Here is a 19,439-nt window from a genome sequence, read left to right as displayed (position 1 = left end):
CCTCTCTGGCCTATCCACCATGTGTAAACAGCTGAAGGATACTCATTCTTCAGTAGCCCAGGGGAAACCAAGCCAAGGCTTATCAGAAGCATTTCTTCTTTCTCTATTTTTTTTGTTATTGTCTGTTTTGTTTTATTTTTGCTTTGTTTTGTTTAACAAGATCTCACCGTGTAGCTGCCTAGATCTCCTTAAGTGGACCAGGTTGGCTTTGAACTCAAGAGATCCACTTGCCTCTGTCCCTCAAGTGCTGGAATTAAAGGCATGTGCCAGTACACCTGGCTCTCCAATTTTTAATTTTAGAGGGAAAATTCTCATAATTTTTTCATAATAGCTATAATTTACCTGCCACAAATATTTCCAGTAGTTTGAAGCCCGCTACTTTCCAATCAAATCTATGATACTGAATTCAAATTACCTGAAAAATAATTCCTTCCAAATGACCTAGAATCTGCCCTTTTAGAGTTTCATATTTGCTTTCTAGAACTAAGTACACTGAATCCTGTGTGTATGAGGCCTTGAAAGGGCCCCAAACACTCCCAGATAGGGCACATGCTGTGCAGGGAGACACAGTTACATTGAGTCCCCAGATACTGAAGAGTAAGGAGTTGTCATTAACTGGATGATGCTCTTCCAATGTATGATCAGAGATGGAGTCAGGGCTCTATTACACTACCAGGGACTTCATGCTGCCTGTTTCTGCGCCTACAATTAACTGTCCATCTCCGTCCACTTCTGCTGTTTCCTGGTAACCTGGGTCTCCAGCTGTTCATTTTCTTTTCAATCCCTGGAAGGTATGTCTTTATTGATTGTTCTACCGTTTCAGGAATAAATGTTAATAATCCCAAATTGCTTATTCAACCTATTACTAGTGCCTTTTATATCATGTCACACAAACATCCGAGATGGGTGCTGTCTACAGTTTCATGCAAACTATCAATAAAAATGCTGATGCACACAGCAAAAATGGAGCCTCTGGTTTTCATTTCTATAATTTAACCTGTCTGATACTTTTGTATGCTTTGTAGCAATAAATATTTTATTAGGTGTATGTGGCAGATATGGATTGCATACAGGGAATAACATAGCTTAAAATTATTTTTGAAAAACTACAAGATGTTTTATTTATTTTGAGACAGGGTCTCACTATGTAGTTTTGGCTATCCTAGAATTCACTCTATAGACCAGACTGGCCTCAAACTCACCTGCCTCTGTTTCCTGAGTGCTGGGATTAAAGGCAGGCAACACTATGCCTGGCAAGAATTTGTGTGTGTGTGTGTGTGTGTGTGTGTGTGTGTGTGTGTGTGTGTGTGTTCCCATCTACCATGATGAGCATGTAGAAGTCAGAGGACAGCTTGTAGGAGTCAGTTCTTTATTTCCAACATGTGGGTCCTAGGAATCAAAGTCAGGTCAGCACGTTTTTATGTTGTTGTCAACTGGGACATCTACATAATGTAATGACCTCAGGTGATCAAGGGTAAAACTGTACTGTACCCAGCTAGATGATGTTTATAATGTCTAACTACTCACTCAGCATTAAGTTGCCTTAAAAAAAAAATAAAAACAACCACTTCATGTAGAAATATAGACCTTCCTTGATTAAATATTTTTTCCAATAAAAAAAGAAGGAGTTTCATTTCTTTCTATAGAAATGTCTCTATAAAAGCTCAGGGCAGAGCTCCTGGCTTGTCTCCGCTGCTGTCACATATTCACACGAGGCTCCTGTCTTCTCAGAGTCGACATGTGGCTCGTACCTTCTTTCCCTGTGTAGAGCACTGATAGAGTCACGAGTCCTCCACAGTTCATTCTTAATGTTGACTATGGTCTAGAGAAGCAAGAAATTTGGAAAATTACTTTTTAGTTTGAACTTAAGCACATTTAAAAAAAATGGTCATAAGAGCACGATAAGAATTTTTTTTCAAAATAAAATACAGTATTTTACAAACTAGCTGATGTTTGGATTTATGTCTAAGAACAATGGTGCAAATATTAATTTATGAAAAGTATAGTCATGCAGCCTAATTCACAGTTAATTATATACTAATATTATTATGTTATATTACAATATGTTCATATATATTAATATATAATACTAAAGTGTAAAGGTTAAGTTACAACAGCCTTCTGCCTCCATTAGCTGCTTCTCTAAACAGCTACTTCCAGAGTCACCACAAACTATGGTTGGGTCCATTTTTATCTTTGATCTAAGCCTCTTACTTTTTCTTTCAATGCTCTGCTTCATCTTCCTCACTGTCTCCTACCTTGACGTCTACTGACAGTCATCACTTCCCTTTGAATTCACTAAGTCTTTTGAATGAATGATGGTGGCTCTTCTCTTCTTTAAGATTTCCTCACTGAACTTTCTCATGTCACATTCTGTTTCCTGAGCTGCCACATAAGAATTTCTGCTGACCCAACTCAGCTTGGTCCAAGCTCTGAGATACAGTACAGAGACCCAGCCCATGGCTCCCACCCATCTGGGTAAGTCATGATTTCCCACTTTACATTTCTAGGCAACTATGTCTTTACTCTGAGGCTTCCTCTCCTTTTGCAAATGACTCAGAGAGGGCCTGGGGCCAGAGAAACACTGTTCAGATGATCAAAGGTGGGGATGGAGGCAGGAACCACAGAAAGAGGAGAATGAACTATGTACACATGTGCAGTCACCTTTCTTGTTGATGTAGACTCTCTGTTGCTTCTGAGTGACAGGACCTGTTATTTTCATTTAAATATTCAAGCACAGCTTTTACAGTAATGACCTTTATATTATTAATATAAAAAATTGTGAACAGTTTTTGCATCCATATTATCATATAATACATTTTTATGTAATTGACAAACATTTTAGGTTTCTATATGTGAACGTATAATGCTGCTCACAGGCTTAATACCATAGTTTATTGAATCATTCTCCATTAAAAGAAATATAAAATTATATTTTTATTGGAAACATTTTTATAATTAATTAATTTTTTATTCATCACAGAGGATGGGGCATGTGTGTGCATGTGTCTTTGTAGAGGTCAGAAGACAGGCTCCTGGGATGGAATTCAGGCTGTCTAGCTTATATGGCAAGTGCCTTGGTGCACTGAGCCCTTTTTCAGGCTCCCATGGTTGTTTTCAATTGTTTAAAATTAGATGCAGTAAATAAAACCGTGTGGCTTTCTTGTACACGTGTGACAGGTTTTTTGCACTGTCAATTTAATAGAATTAGACCTTCACATACATGTATACACACCTCCTCACACACGAATGTAAAGGAAAAGGACTCCAAAGATCTACCCCAAAACAGGTTACCCCTGGGGAACTAGGGACAAAGTCCTGATGGCTGACAAGAGCTAAATTTTAGGTACAGTGTTTTAAACTTCAAACTCACATCTTGCCAGTACTACAAAAATCATTTCCTAGTTCTCATACCTGCACCACCAGTTTTCTATGTGCCATGAGGTGGAACCGCCTCTGATCCCTTGATGGTCCCACAGAACACCTGGTTCCAAGCCTCTCAGCACTGGTGGATACACTGCCCACTCTCTAGGCATGGTTCTACTTAGCACAGCTGTCTTGTGGGAACTAATCTTTTGCCTTGATTAGTAAACTTATTAAAATGTGTTATAAATGATCACCCCCTGATGGCCCCCTGAAGATTAGACTGTATCAGTGATGAACATTTTGATATTTTTCTAGAAGAATAATTATTTCACAGCAGCATAAAAAATAACAAAAAAAGTGGAAGAAATGGGCAGGTGGTAGTATTATGGGATAGAGTTGTGTTTATGTAGAATAAATAAGCCCTAGACATCTGCCACGTTGTCAGAGTATAGTGTTTACCATCTTTACCTTCCACACTAGTATCAACAATAAATCCAAGAACAATAACAATAATAGGGCTGAAAGGAAGCTTTAGGAGATGATGGGCAGATGATGGCCAAGATGGCGGTCTTGGTTTCATGGGCATATACCTGTTCATACACTCCACAGTGGTACAAATTAAATATGTGCCACTTTTAATATGTCAATCATACTTCAGTAGTAAAACTCTGAAAAACAAAACTCTTGCTAAATAGTACACAGATAAGTATCAGAAAGCCAGAATATCAAGTGATATCTCATGTAAACACACAATGAAGCAACTGAATTGAGTAGGAAATGAGATAGCACATCCTAAAATCATGAAAATTCTAGTGTGTGTCAACGGAACAAAGATATGGAGATTAACAAGGAAGGAGCTTATTTAAACAAAAAACAAGAGTAGAAAATTATTGTCGCTTTTCATAAACCAAAATAAAATGATAATAGATTTAAAATTTTAATATCAAAATAAAGCATGTTAAAAATAAAATACACTTAAGGTATCATTTGATTTTCTACCAGAGAGCTAAAACTACAAGAAACTACAAAGAAAAAAAAATCCATAAAGCAAGTCATTCTATTCAAAAGAGTAAAGAATGGAAGGTTTGCTTCTGCCAAACTAAAAGAGGCAAAGTTTAAATATATTGACATATCAAAGTGAGACCTCAGAAGGAGAGGGGTAGGAAGGGGGAGGGACAAAATATAATGTTTTCTAAAGTATTTTGGGGGGGGAGGAGTTTTGTTTCATTCAAGTTGAGAAAAATAAGGGGAAGTGAAATTATATTCTTGTTAATTAAATTAAATTATATTCATGCAGAAATAAAATGTGGCAATAGTTAATTTTAGCTTTAGCCAGGTTCCAGTGAGCTAGGAGTTGGATTTGCTGGGTGCATGATCTGGTATAACTTTCTGAGAGGCAATTTTGCAATAAGCATGGCGAACCTTATTCATATTTTCAATGACCTTTTTTGGTAATCCTACTTTAGAAATGTATTGTAAGGAGACAATAGGGTAAATTGTACACAAAGAACAGTGAAAGGGAGTTTTAAAAGTAAATTTTAAATTACAGTAAAAATTGGAAGCAACCTAAATGTCAGAAAAAGAGTTAAATGAATAGCAATCTGTCTATTTAAATAACTATGCAGATGTTTTTGAGGAACTCTGACAATGGAAAAATGTTCACAATATAATTTACATTGACACTTTGACAGTTTAATCAGTACATCTCAAAGTACGGTCTAAATGAAAATATTCAGAGGAACTGAAGCTTATTGAAATGTTAATGATGCATACACACAGATTATTTTTATTTTTTTTTTACTTATTTTTCCAAATTTTATGTAATAACTGTATAGCCCAGGGAGGGGTGGGCAGGGTAGTTCACACCTGTAATCCTTGTACTCTGAAGGGAGAAGCTCAAGGATTAATTCAGTTCTAGTCCAGTTTTGGCTATAAAGAGAGACTATGTCTCAGAAGACAAACGAAAACATGTAATATTTTATGATTGAAAACATGGCTCCATAGTTTTCATTGGTTACATTAGTCTGGGATTAATTAGTTTTGCAACCCTTGGTGCTTGCTTGCAAAGTGGATGCCATGCTTCTCTCTGGGTCCTTTCTCTCTTGGACTCACCTGGTGGTGTGGGTTGTCACTTGCTTGCAGAGCAGGTGATGGCCTTTGACACAGGACTCTGGTGGTTTTTGTGGCAGCTGTTTCCACTGCTCTGGTTGAGCTTGCATATATCGGGGCTTTAGGGCCTTTATACTGAATGCAAAGCCTGTTAGAAAGCAGACATTTATAAGATGTTGGGGCAATTTTTAATGATTAAGTATGATATCAAGAAAATTTTTTCTGAAAATGTATTTTTAAAAGATTTGTGTGTGTGTGTGTGTGTGTGTGTGTGTGTGTGTGCATGTATGCCATTTGTGTGTGCCCAAAGAGCCTAGAAGAGGATGTCAGATGCCCTGAAGTTCAAATTGCAGCCATCCAATGAAAGTACCGGGAACCGAACTTGGGTCTTCTGGAAAAGCAACAAGCACTCCTAAATACCAAGCTATCTCTCCATCCCCATCCGCCTCTCTGATTGAAAATGTTAATGAAGTCAGATGTCAAGGTCAGCGTCTCCTCATTAAACAGCAATAATGTGGTCCCATTTCCCACTGTTCTGTGTTCTTTTCCAGACAGACTGTCCAGTTGGTAGAGAGCTAGACAGCTGAAAATGTGAATGGAAATTCCATGTTCCCGTCTCCATGCCAATGTAGATATAAAAATACAAAGTCAATGATAATGACTCTCAGGTCATCTTGTCCAGGTCAGAGACCAGGGATTTAAAGCATGGGTGTGTGCTTGCTATGTCATATCTGAAGGAGCACAGATGACTGTAAGGTCAGGAATATTTGATTGTACAGAGTTCCATTTAGTTTTATTCAAAATTATTTGGAAGCATTTTGCCATCTTGGGTTGCTACAGTTGAGCAAAAGAAGAAAAGAGCAAAAGAGTAGGGAATTACCTGCTCACAAAGACTTCACATTTAAGAAACAGATTAATTCTGTTGCTTTTGGTAGTTTGTGATAATGACTATAAAACACAATGAGAAAATATAAAAAGTAATTATTCTGTAGCTAACCATTTCTGTCAAGGAGGGAGGAGTGTAAGACTAGAGAGTGCAACACATTTTTAGAGTGGCATACTCTATCCTTTTCTCATCAGATAATTTTAACACTTCAAGATCATTCTATTGTCTCAGCTCCGACATCTATAACAAAATACCATATACTGTGTGCATTATAGCAGAATTCATTTTCTTTTACATGTCTAGAGGTTAGAAGTCTGAGATCAGGCTCCAGCTCCCTCCACACTCCACCCACACCCAGAGACAGCTTAACCCCCAAGAGTTCTAACATTACCAGAATCAAAGGTAAGTCCCCCCCACCCAATACCTGCTCTCACTGGGACCCTCCACCCCTGGCCCAGAGACACACCTTCCTTCTGGTTCTCAATTATTCCAGGGAGCAGATCATTTGCTCCAGTACCCCCCCCCATGCCCACATCCAGAGACAGCTTGACCCCCAGGATCACAAATCAGGCACTCCAGACTCCCTCCCACATCCAGAGAAAGCCTGCAGGAGAGACATAACATAACTCATAGGAGAGACAGTCTCCAGTCAGAGACAGCAAAGCCAGTCAACTCCAGAGGTAGCCATATGGCAAGAGGCAAGCACAAGAACATAAGCAGAAGAAACAAATACCACTTAGCAACATCAAAACCCAGTTCTCCCACCACAAGTCCTGGATACCCTAATACACCAGAAAAGCAAGATTCTGAGTTAAAATCCATCTCATGAAGATGATAGAGGACTTTAAGGAGGACATAAAAACTCCCTTAAAAAATATAAGAGAACACAGGTAAAGAGGTAGAAGCCCTTAAAGAGGAAACACATAAATCCCTTAAAGAAATACAGGAAAACACAATCAAACAGGTGAAGGAATTGAACAAAACAGTCAAGGATCTAAAAATGGAAATAGAAACAATAAAGAAATCACAAAGGGAGGCAACCCTGGAGATTAAAAAAAAAAAAAAAAAACCCAGAAAAGTGAACAGAAGCCACAGATGCAAGCATCACCAACAGAATACAAATGATAGAAGAGAGAATCTCAGGTATAGAAGATAACATAGAAGACATCAACACAATAGTCGAAGAAAATACAGAGTACAAAAAGCTCCTAACCCAAAACATCCAGGAAATCTAGGACACAATGAAAAGACCAAACCTAAGGATAGGTACAGAAGAGACCAAAGATTCCCAATTCAAAGGGCCAGTAAATATCTTCAACAAAATCATAGAAGAAAACTTCCCTAACCTAAAGAAAGAGATGACCATAAATGGACAAGAACGCCAAACAGATTGGACCAGAAAAGAAATTCCTCCTGTCACATAATGATTAAAATACCAAATGCACAGAACAAAGAAAGAATATTAAAAGCAGTAAGGGAAAAAGGTCAAGTAACATATAAAGACAGACCTATCAGAATTACACCAAATGTCTCAACAGAGACTCTAAAAGCCAGAAGATCTTGGACAGATGTCAAACAGATCCTAAGAGAACATAAAGGCTAGCCCATGCTACTATACCCAGCAAAACTCTCAATAGATGGAGAAACCAAGATATTCTAAGACAAAACCAAATTTAAACAGTATCTTTCCACTAAACCAGCCCTACAGAGGATAATAGAAGGAAAAGTCCAACAAGGGAAACTACACCCAAGAAAAAAACAAGAAATTACTCTTCTTACAACAAACCCAAAAGAAGAGAACCATACAAACATAATTCCACCTCTAACAACAAAAACAAGAGGAAGCAACAATCATTGGCCTTTCCAACAGACTAATAGACTGGCTATGTAAACAGGACCCAGCATTTTGCTCCATACAGGAAATACACCTTGGTGACAGAGACAGACACTACCTCAGAGTAAAAGGCTGGAAAACAATTTTCCAAGCAAATGGTCCCAAGAAGCAAGCTGGAGTATCCATTCTAATATCAAATAAAATCAACTTTCAGCCAAAAGTTATCAAATGAGATGGAGAACTCTTCATGCTCATCAAAGGAAAAATCCACCAAGATGAACTCTCAATTTTGAATATCTATGCCCCACATTCATAAAAGAAACTCTACTAAAGCTCAAAGCACACATTACCCCTCACACAATAATAGTGGGGGATTTCAACACCCTACTCTCAGCAATGGACAGATCATGGAAACAGACTAAAGACATAGTAAAACTAACAGACGTTTCAAAGCAAATGGATTTAACAGGTGTCTACAGAACATTTCACCCTAAAACAAAAGAATGTACCTTTTTCTTAGCACCTCAGGGTACCTTCTCCAAAATTGACCATAAAATCAGACACAAAACAAGCCTCAACAGATAGAAGAAGACTGAATTAATCCCATGCATCCTATCAGATCACCACGGACTAAGGCTGGTCTTCAAAAGCAACAAAACAACAGAAAGTCCACATACTCATGGAAGATGAGTAATTCTCTACTCAGTAATAACTTGGTGAGAGAACAAATAAAGAAATAAATTAAAGACTTTCTAGAATTTAATGAAAATGGAGGCACAGCATATCCACCAAATTTATGGGTCACAATGAAAGCAGTGCTAAGAAGAAAACTTATAACTCTGAGTGCCTTCATAAAGAAATTGGAGAGATCCTACACTAGTAGCTTGACAGCACATCTGAAAGCTCTAGAACAAAAAGAAGCAAATACACTCGAGTGGAGTAGACAGCAGGAAATAATCAAACTCAGGACTGAAATCAACCAAATAAAAACAAAGAGAATTATAGAAAAAAATCAGAAAAAGAAGAAAACAAACAAGATAGATAAACCCTTAGCCAAACTAACTAAAGGGCACGGAGACAGTATCCAAATTAATAAAATCAGAAATGAAACGGGAGATATAACAACAGAAACTGTGAAAAAAATTTTAAAAAGCATCAAATCCTACTACAAAAGACTATACTCAATAAATCTGGAAAATCTAGATGAAATGGATAATTTTCTAGACAGATACCAGGCGCCACAGTTAAATCAGGAGCAGATAAACCATCTAAAAAGTCTCATAGTCCTTAAGGACATAGAAGCAGTTATTTAAAGTCTCCCAACCAAAAAAAAAAAAACCCGTGGCCAGATGGTTTTAGTGCAGAATTCTATCAGACATTCAAAGAAGACCTAATACCAATACTACTTAAACTATTTCACAAAATAGAATCAGAAGGAACACTACCTAATTTGTTCAATGAAGCTACTGTTACGCTGATACCTAAACCACACAAAGACCCAACAATGAAAGAGAACTTCAGACTGATTTCCCTTATGGATATTGATGTGAAAATACTCAGTAAAATTCTCACAAACTGAATCCAAGAGAACCAAAACAATCATTCACCGTGATCAAATAGGCTCTATCCCAGGGATGCAGGAATGGTTCGATATATAGAAATCCATCAATGTAATCCACTATATAAACAAACTCAAAGAAAAAAAATCACATCATCATCTCATTAGATGCTGAAAAAGCCGTTGACAAAATACAACATCCCTTGATGTTAAAAGTCTTGAAAAAAACAGGAACTCAAAGTACATACTTAAACATAATAAAAGCAAACAATATACAGCAAACCAGTAGCCAACGTCAAACTAAATGGAGAGAAACTTGAAGTAATTCCACTAAAATCAGGGATAGGTCAAGGCTGCCCACTCTATTTATTCGATATAGTATGTGAAGCTCTACCCAGAGCAATTAGGCAACAAAAGGAGGTCAAAGGGATACAAATTGGAAAGGAGGAAGTCAAGATATCACTATTTGAAGCTGATATAATAATATATATGACCCCCCCCTCAAAAATTCTACCAGAGAGCTCCCACAGCTGATAAACAACTTCAGCAAAGGACACTACCAATAGGACAAACTAGTAACCTACAGATTGGGAAAAAATCTTTATCAATCCTACATCTGATAGATGGCTAATATCCAAAATAAACAAAGATCTAAAGAAGTTAGACTCCAGAGAACCAAGTAACCCTATTTAAAAATGGGGTACAGAGCTAAACAAAGAATTCTCAACTGTGGAATCTCAAATGGCCAAGAAGCACCTAAAGAAAGGTTCAACATTCTTAGTTATCATGAAAATGCAAATCAAAACGACCCTGAGATTACACCTCACTCCAATCAAAATGGCTAAGATAAAAAACTGAGGCAACAGCAGATGCTGGCGGGGATGTAGAGAAAGAGGACCACTCCTCCTTTGCTGGTGGGATTTCAAGCTAGTACAGTCACTTTGAAAAACAATATGGCTGTTCCTCAGAAAACTGGAAATAGTTCTATCTGAAGACCCAGCTATACTACTCCTGGGCATATACCCAAAAAATGATCCAACATAACAAAGACACATGCTCCACTATGTTCATAGCAGTCTTATTTATAATAGCCAGAAGCTGGAAACAACCTTGATGTCCCTCCATGGAGGAATAGATACAGAAAATGTGGTACATTTACACAATGGAATACTATTCAGCTATTAAAAATGATGACTTCATGAATTTTGCAGGCAAATGGGTAGAACTAGAAAATATCATCTTTAGTGAGGTAACCCAGACTCAAAGGAACACACATGGTATGTACTCACTGATAAGGGGGTATTATCCCAAAAGTTTAGAATACCCACAATACAACTCACAGACCATATGAAGCTTAGCAAGAAGGAAGACCAAAATGTGGATGCTTCAATCCTACTTAGAAGGTGGAACAAAATAATCATGGGAAGTAGAGGGAGGAAAGGACCTGGGAGGGAGAAAGGAGGGGGTGGGAAAAAGGTGGGACAAGAACAGGTATGGGAAGAGACAGGAGAGAGGTCTAGAGGGTCAGGAGAATGAATAGAAATATGTAGCAGTGGGGTTGGGAGTGGGGAAAGCACTAGAAAGTCCCAGACACCAGGGAAGTAAGAGGCACCCAGGACCTAATGAGAATGACATTAGCTGAAATACCCAGCAGAGGGGAGGTAGAAGAGACCACCTCCAGTAGGCAGGCATGACCCCCCCAGTTGAAGGACTGAGCCTGGGGACCCCAATGGAAGAGTTAGGGGAAGGACTGAAGGATCTGAAGGGGATTGCAACCCCATAGGAAGAACAACAATATTAACTAACTGGGCCCTTCAGAGCTCCCAGGGACTACACCACCAACCAAAGAATACACACGAAGGGACCATGGCTCCAGCTGCAAATGCAGCAGAGGATGGCCTTGTCTGGCATCAGTGAGAGGGGAGGCCCTTGATCCTGTGAAGGCTTAATGCCCCAACATAGGGAAATGCTAGGATGGTGAGGCAGGAGTGGATGGGTGGGTGGAAGAGCACCCTTATAGAGGCAAAGGAGAGGGGGTGATGGGATGTGGGTTTGAGAAGGGGAATCTGAGAAGGAGGACAACATTTGAAATGTAAATAAATTAAATAACCAATTAATAATAAGAAGAAAAAGAAGTCTGAGATCAGGTGCAGGTAGAGTTACTTCCTTACCACATTCAATGCTCTTTCAGAAAGCTCACCTCACACAGGTTGTCTCATGAGGGGACATCACAGCTTTCTAGGAGCCCTGAAAATACTTTGGTGCTACACTAGAGGGCTCGTTGCAACTGTGAAACCACTTAGAAAGACGCAAAAGTGTGAAAAACCCAGTCCAGAGTAGACTGTGTGAAAGATATTTGTTTACAGTGTGAAGCTGGAACAAGAAAGCAAAATCCACCTCCAGTGCAATGGCAGCTTGGAGAGGCTTGTGTGGACAACCTTTATTTTCTGCCTCTCTGTAGGCATCTGGAAGGGGCTACAGTGGCACCTTGAATATTGATTTTGAGTTACATATAAGAGTTTTCAAGTACATGAATGTGTAAACACTGAACCTGTGTATGGTTAGGAATGGTGGATTAGTCTCTCTGTGCAAATTCCTGCATTGTAAAAGAAATCACCCAGCCTAGAAGCTACTATTGTGTATAAAGTAGAGTAAGTAGCACATAGCTTGACCACCACGAACAGGTTCACGCAAGATAATATCACACTAAATGAACCTGTTAAAAAAAATTGTTCAACCTCACTGGCAATCACTGGGGAGAAGTCAGCCTGGATTCTATAAAAACAAAGGTAATCTCATGGAATCTTGGATAGGACAATGATCATGTGATGATACATCCCATCAAGGCTTCTGGGGTTTCAGGACAGCCATGGGAGCCTCAGCCCTACCCACGCTTCCTATTGTATGCTAGCTCATTCCCAGGACTGCCCATGAACAAGGCCAATACATTTCCGAGCCAATCTATGGCTTTTGGTACCCTTCTCAACTGGGCCTGTGACCCACTCCATGCTCACTCCATTCTAGTTTATATTAATGTCATCCATTCAGCTACCTGGCATGCTTTCTGCTTGATTGTTTAGGCCTTGTTTTCCGTACTTACTGACATAGCATAAGTTTTATTCTATGTGTCTCATTTTTTTTTTGTTAAGTTTGCCCATAGTTTCTCTGTAAAATAAGGTACATTTTAAAATGAGAGTTTCATGAAATTCCTAGCTGGTTATTGCTAGGAGAGTGAAGAGCTGTCAATTTTATGCAAATTTCTTTCATGTTCCATCATCAATCAAAGCCTTAATTCTAGTGTTTTCTGCTAAGTTCCTCTGGTTTCCTAGGGGGTTATATCAGCCGCAGATGCAAGTGATTTCATCTTCTCTTTCTCAGCATTTTAATTTTGTTTTTTTAAAATTACATTTGCAAGAACTTCCCCCAAATATTTAATAAGGGTAATGTCTGACATCTCACTTTCAATTATGTTCTTATAAATAAAAATTATTCTTGTTGATGTGCACAGTCATGTGTAAAGCAAATCTATAGCAAAAGGAGGGGGACGTCTTCTCGTACAGATTGCTTGCTGAATTATTAAACCAATCTTGTTTGCAGTTGGTAATAACCACTACCTTAGAAGATGAGCATCCTTGATTTGCCAGCTTAATAGGAAGCAAGGGGAGGCTCTTTGCTTGTGATCACATCTATGAAATTATAACATGCACATTCCTTTCCCAGAATCGTCACGAGTCAGCTTCTGAGTTCATGAATACACAGACCAACCTGAAAACTACATAATGCCATCTAGGGGACTAACCATATGTATTATACCCATAATACAAATCATTTAAATGTCCTTAGTGTTGTACAGCCCTTGTAATTCCCTCTGTTTATCTTGTCCCCACAAATATTATGCTGAGAGAATGAAGGACAGGCTCTTTCTGCGATGCGGTGAAGTAAGTCATGGTATAAAGGCCCTACATGCAGTTGGATGAGGCTGAGGCCTCTCTCTCTCTCTGTTTCAGCTCAAAGCCCAGCACTTTCTGTTTTCTTTCACCCTGATCAGCGTGCGTGCACTTGCTGATGAACAATGACGCTCCTGAGACGAATGAGAGCAGGCTATCAAAATGATGACTTGTGGGGTTGGAAAAAAAGCTCAGTAGGTAAAGTTCTTGCCTTGCAAACATGAGGATCTCAGTCTGAGTTTCAAATTCCTCATTTAAATAACCCAGTGTGGTGGCATGTACCTTTGTCTCAGCACTGGGAAAAAGACAGATCTGGGGCTCGCTGGATAGCCAGCACTTAACTTGGTAAGTTTCAGGCCAGTTGAGAGAGAACTATCTTAAACAAGGGAAGGGGGCACTGGAGAAATGGCTAAATGGTTAAGAGCACCAAGTTCTTCCAGAGGACCAAGGTTCAATTCTCAGCACCCTGGCAACTCACAAACACTGCAACTTCAGTTTCACGGGATTCAATGTCTTCTTCGGGACTTCATAAGCACCAGGCATGAATGTGGCACATAGACATAGATGCAAACAAAACACTCATACACATACAAATAAATAAATACAACATTTTAAAGAAAACATTTGGACAGTGTCTAACACCTTGAAGTTTCCTCTGTCCTCCATATTGATGTGTGGTTGTACCCCAAAACACATGGGCATCTGCACACATATTATATGAGTAAGTATAGATACACAAAAATTATAGTTTATATCAGGAGTGGTGGGAATGCACCTCTAATTTCAGCACTGGATAGGTGAAAGAGAATGGGTGGTTAGTTAAGAGGCTAGCCACACAGTGAATTCAAGGCCAGCTTGGGATACATAGTGAGATCGAGTCTCAAAAAGCAAAGCAAGACAACAGAACAAAATGTAATAATTATTTGGAGGTTAATGACAGGGGAAGCCTTACCATTTAGTGCAGGCGAACAGAAGGATGAGAAATTTCGTCTATAGCATAAATCTGGTTTCACCCACGCTGAAGTGCAAATAGCACTCTCAAGGCAGTTACTCAAACAGAGTCTTCTAATACCTTTACTTGCAAGAGCAATTACTTCGGTGGCCACTACATGGCACTGTTGCCTCGTAGTTCTCTATAAACCTAAAGGCTGTAAAAAGTAATTCAATCTTTACCCTCTTCCCACTCTTGCCCTCCATAGGGGCTTTAGCATTAAATCTGCTGCTGGGCCTCACGAATTGTCCAAGCACTGAGAATTAGTAGCTGTCAAGTTCTCAGCCTGTGCATCTCCTCCTCCAAGGCTCAGGGACTATCACAGAAGAGGGAGCAGAAAGAACGTAAAAGCAAGAGAATGGGATGGAGGGGTGGACCACCATCTTCCAGTCTCGACACCTGTGACTACCTGCACAGGAGATCTGTTCAAGATTGGCCCCACCAGCATTTCGTCACCAGGGGAAGAGAGGTTCTCCAGAGCCCATGCCCTTCTGAAGGTTTATATTCAGTTAAAGGTTGCTGGGGGTTGAGAGAGAAAGAGACAGGCATGAGACATGGAAGGAGAAAGATATGAAAGTAGAAAGAGGACTCTGGAAAAGGAAAGGGGCATCAGGAACAAAGGGGACAAGAGAAGGTGATCCAGTGAATAATGATAAATATATATAAATGTAGAAAAATGCTCTAACAAACCGGTTATATTTAATTAATACACAGTAATAAAAATACGCTTAAAAGAAAGAAAACCCGTGGCTATAATCTATGCTGGCTTTGGCACCAGCACCCACACCATGTACCTGGCCTGCCCGTGCTTAGCTGAGTTCCTTGAAGCCAGCTGGCCCAGCAGCCACTGTCTCCCCACGGCTCCTGCCCTCTGGCATCTCTGGGGCAGGTTGTTTCTGAGGCTCCTGAAGAGGAGTTTTGTATTCTCTGTTGCTGACATCTGTAGGAATAAACAATATTGCAAGGGGCCCTGAGGGGTAGACAAGATGGCTCAGTGGGTAACCCGACTACCTAAGTTTGCCCCTCTCTCAATATGGTGGAAAGAGAAAACTGGTGCCCATGAATTTGCCCTCTGATGTCCATGTGTTGGCTGTTAGCACACATGCACACTTGCACACAAATGAATGAAAGTAAAAAAATGTAAAGGGCATTAGATCAGTTTAAGCCTGATCTTTCTTTATCCATTGGTGGTGACATGATGCATGATCAAAGCTTTGGTAACTATTTCTTCTGTCATTGACGATTGGGAAAAATGATCTTCCTTGCTCCTAGAATTTCTTCATACTCTTCCTGAATAAACCTGCATGTAGCACAAGTCTCCACTCTGAATTCCCCAACTGCTGCAATAAGTAACTGCTTCTTAAAAAGTCTGGGGATTGCAAAAGCTGTAAGAAGGGACCACATAGGACTGAGTTTATGGCTGCTAACATTTGGAGATGTGGGTTCCTTTAAGACTAAGGTGATGACTTGTGGATTCATCTCTAGGAACACCCTCCCCTGTTTGCTACTGTATACAATTTCAGTAGGTAGTGAACCTACTGAAACCCACCCACCCCACCCACCTTAGCAACTTCAGGAAAAAGAAGTAACGATATTCAATGAAGTCTCCAACTCTTAAGAATTAAAGTCTATTAACAAGATGACCACACGGTGTCACTATAATACCATTAAGTCGCAGGCTTCCGGGGCGGAAAGGTATTCAGAGGCAATGAACTAGAACTACCCTGGAGCAGTTTAGTGAGGCTATGCTCCAGAGAAAAGTATTTGGAAAACTTCAGGCACCTGTGCTTTCTGGGTGGACCTTGATCTTGAAGAGAGAATTGGAAAGAACCAGAAAGTGCTTTCGGTGAAGGCAACCCAACTGCAGCCTTCAGTACGACGATGTTTGAGAGGAACTTCATTGTACAGATTCACCCAAAATTGGTGGTCAAGAAGACAATGTTTTCTCACTCCTCAGACACTCCAACTGCCACCCACCCCTATAAGAATAGCAAAATGCTTTTGATTTATTTTTTCTTTCCTCTTAGAATTAAATGCACTTGTTGGTTATTAAGGATTTTCTTTAAAAGAATTGAGTTCCGAAGTTTTACTTTTCCAGCAAAAAGAAAATCCTAGATAAATTTCTTTCTCTTTTTATCTCAAAGGGAAAAGAAAAGATACTTGAAATTTAGGACTCAGGGAAAGTCAAATTAAAACCTTTCCAAAGGAGGACCACAACCAGAAGTTTTGTTGTGTCATTTCCACCAAATCAACACCCTTCTTCTTTGTCCCTTCCAGTTGCTACTGCCTGCCCCTTCTAACTTTGACAGATGTTTCCTAGTAGATAGCATGAGATCAATGGTCAGACTGTAGCCCATTATGCCTTTTCTTGTTCCCCAAAGCATTTATAAAAACTTGAAGTGTAAACAAAGCACATGTATGTTTAATCTCGTGGCATGAGTCAGTCATAAAAAACAATGAAACTCATTATGACTTTTTCCCACAGTATATACTACTATTCAGCCAGAGCCCTGTTAAACTGAAACTGAAAGTTGAAAGTTGGGCCAGCCCTTTCCAGTGTCTTAAGTGTTAACTGAAAGAAGAAAAACTTTTTAAATGGTTATTTATTTATTTACATTTCAAATGTTGTCCCCCTTCTTCAGCTCCCGTTTGCAAACCCCCATCCCATCCTCATCCCCTTTGCCTCTAAGAGGGTGCTCACCCACCCACCCACTCCTGCCTCACCCCTCTAGGATCCTCCTCACTGGGGCAACAAGCCACAATAGGACCAAGGGCCACCCCTCCCACTGATGTCAGACAAGGCCATCCTCTGCTACATGTGAGCTGGAGCCATGGACCCATTCTTGTGTACTCTTTGGTTGGTGGTTTAGTCCTTAGGATCTCTGAGGGGTCTGGTTGGTTGATATTGTTGTTCTTCCTACGGGGTGCAACCCCCTTCAGCTCAAAAGAAAAGATTTCTAAATGAAATGTCTTGTAAGGACAGGGGCAGTGAGATTTTTTTTTTCCCACACTGCCTTAGATGTTACCTGGACACAGTCCTCCATCACAGTGTGTGACCTCTGGTGGGATTTTTTGTAGAGCCCAGTTAAGAAACACAGCTCGCAGATGTCAAAGTCACGGCACTTTAGACAGCGGTATCTGCCAATTGAAATGAAAGTTCAGCTTACGTCACTACCGGTAGGAGAGCAAACAGGTGATATTCACGTAGAGAATGAGCACCCCCAAACATACGGGGACTGCCTTCTTGGCCTTGCAAAATTTTTGCATAGCTTCAAAACTTAATCAGCACACTTTAAGTGGGAAGGCATTCCCCTTTCCAACGCAAGGTACAAGATGGAAAAGACAAGGATCTTTAATAAGGATTATTGGATGAACTGTCCAGCATTGTAGACAGTTACAGTGAATTGTCTGGACAGTATGCTAATTACCCTCAAGTGTGTTGCTTCGTGTTCTGAAATCATCTTCAGAGTCACAAGAAAGACAGCTGACATTGACTATTTGTGGTTATTGTCTTGCTTGTTCCTTGACTATTTGCATCTATTGTATTGCTAGTTCCTCAACCTAGAACTGACCTTAATACTTGCATGTAATTAAAATGTTATAAAAGCAAAAAAAGGGAGGGGGTTGGGATAGGAGGTTCTAGGGAGGGGAAATGGGGAAAGGGGATGACATCTGTATTGTAAATAAATAAAATATCCAATAAAAAATGAAAAATTAAAATCAATCAAACAAACAAACAAAAAAAGAAAGACAGCTGAGTGGATAATACAGCTAGTTTGTTTATTGATAATTTTAGCAAAGGTTTTCCTATCATCTCATCTCACTCTTATATGACTTCTTTTATAGAACATAAATGCTAACCCATCTATCTAGAACTTAATTCTTGTAGTAGGGACATTTGATCATTAAACCTCGGCTTTCCCACCCCTCCCTCCCTCCCTCCACACCATGGAGGCTATAGGCTGGTGTTGAATGTCTTCTCCAATAGCTCTTCCATGTTATTTTCTGAGATGAGGTCTCTCACCGAGTCTGGAGCTGACCCATTTGTCTAGACTGGCCACCGATCCCCAGGGTCCTCCTGACTGTTTCTAGTCCTGTTTTTCCCCATAGCTTCTGAGGATTAGAACTCAGTTCCCACACGTGCAGTGCAAACAGTTTACCCATTAAGCCACGCTCCAGCCCCCTTTTCCTCCCACAGGGGAGTGAACCTTTCTTCCTACGCCTTCTGAGCACTGTGGTGGCTTCTGCTCTGTGATTGCTTCTTCACTAATTTCGTTGGAACTAAAGCAGTAGCTTGAGCTTTGAAAGCCAAAGCCACAAGTTTAAAGCTAAGGCTGTAATGGATCTAGACAAGTATACGAGACTTCTGTAAAAGAAGCTGCAGGCATTCCTGGAGCCAGCCCTCCTTAGCTCACTGACAATCTTTCTAAGTTTAACTTCATTTTTTTTTTTTTAACAAAGGCATGCTATATAGAAGCCTGACACATTTCATGCTATGTGTTGCTATTTTCTTGGTGGCCTGAGCAAGTCACTTAAAATCACATTAAAAACATGATACCCAATGTTATAAAATAACAATTTTGAGGGGGGAAACTTTTTCAGTGTAAAAAGTTGTACTTTATGTAATTTCAAATTAATTCTCTATCTGGCTTAGACATAAAATGGTTATATAAAGTACACTGTTCTGTGGTTTAATGGTTAAATTACTGTAATGCATGCATTGTGATAAATTATTTTCATATTTCTAT

The 19,439-nt window shown here is 39.6% G+C and overlaps 1 protein-coding gene across 1 annotated transcript in view; it reads right to left on the bottom strand.

The window, feature by feature from the left end:
• Nucleotides 1-19,439, bottom strand: part of Dytn (dystrotelin) — a 60,374-nt gene that overhangs the window by 19,219 nt on the left and 21,716 nt on the right. Inside the window, exons 8-11 of the mRNA XM_034497070.2 lie at nucleotides 17,718-17,829; nucleotides 15,486-15,631; nucleotides 5,479-5,623; nucleotides 1,752-1,822 (exon numbers count right to left, since the gene is read on the bottom strand). Of these exons, the coding sequence (XP_034352961.1) occupies nucleotides 1,752-1,822; nucleotides 5,479-5,623; nucleotides 15,486-15,631; nucleotides 17,718-17,829 (474 nt within the window). The remainder of the gene's footprint in view (nucleotides 1-1,751; nucleotides 1,823-5,478; nucleotides 5,624-15,485; nucleotides 15,632-17,717; nucleotides 17,830-19,439) is intronic.

Source organism: Arvicanthis niloticus, chromosome 3 (assembly GCF_011762505.2).
Source record: "Arvicanthis niloticus isolate mArvNil1 chromosome 3, mArvNil1.pat.X, whole genome shotgun sequence".
Classification (NCBI taxonomy): domain Eukaryota; kingdom Metazoa; phylum Chordata; class Mammalia; order Rodentia; family Muridae; genus Arvicanthis; species Arvicanthis niloticus.
The sequence above is the reverse complement of the archived record's forward strand: the minus strand, read 5'-3'. Positions and strand labels throughout refer to the sequence as shown.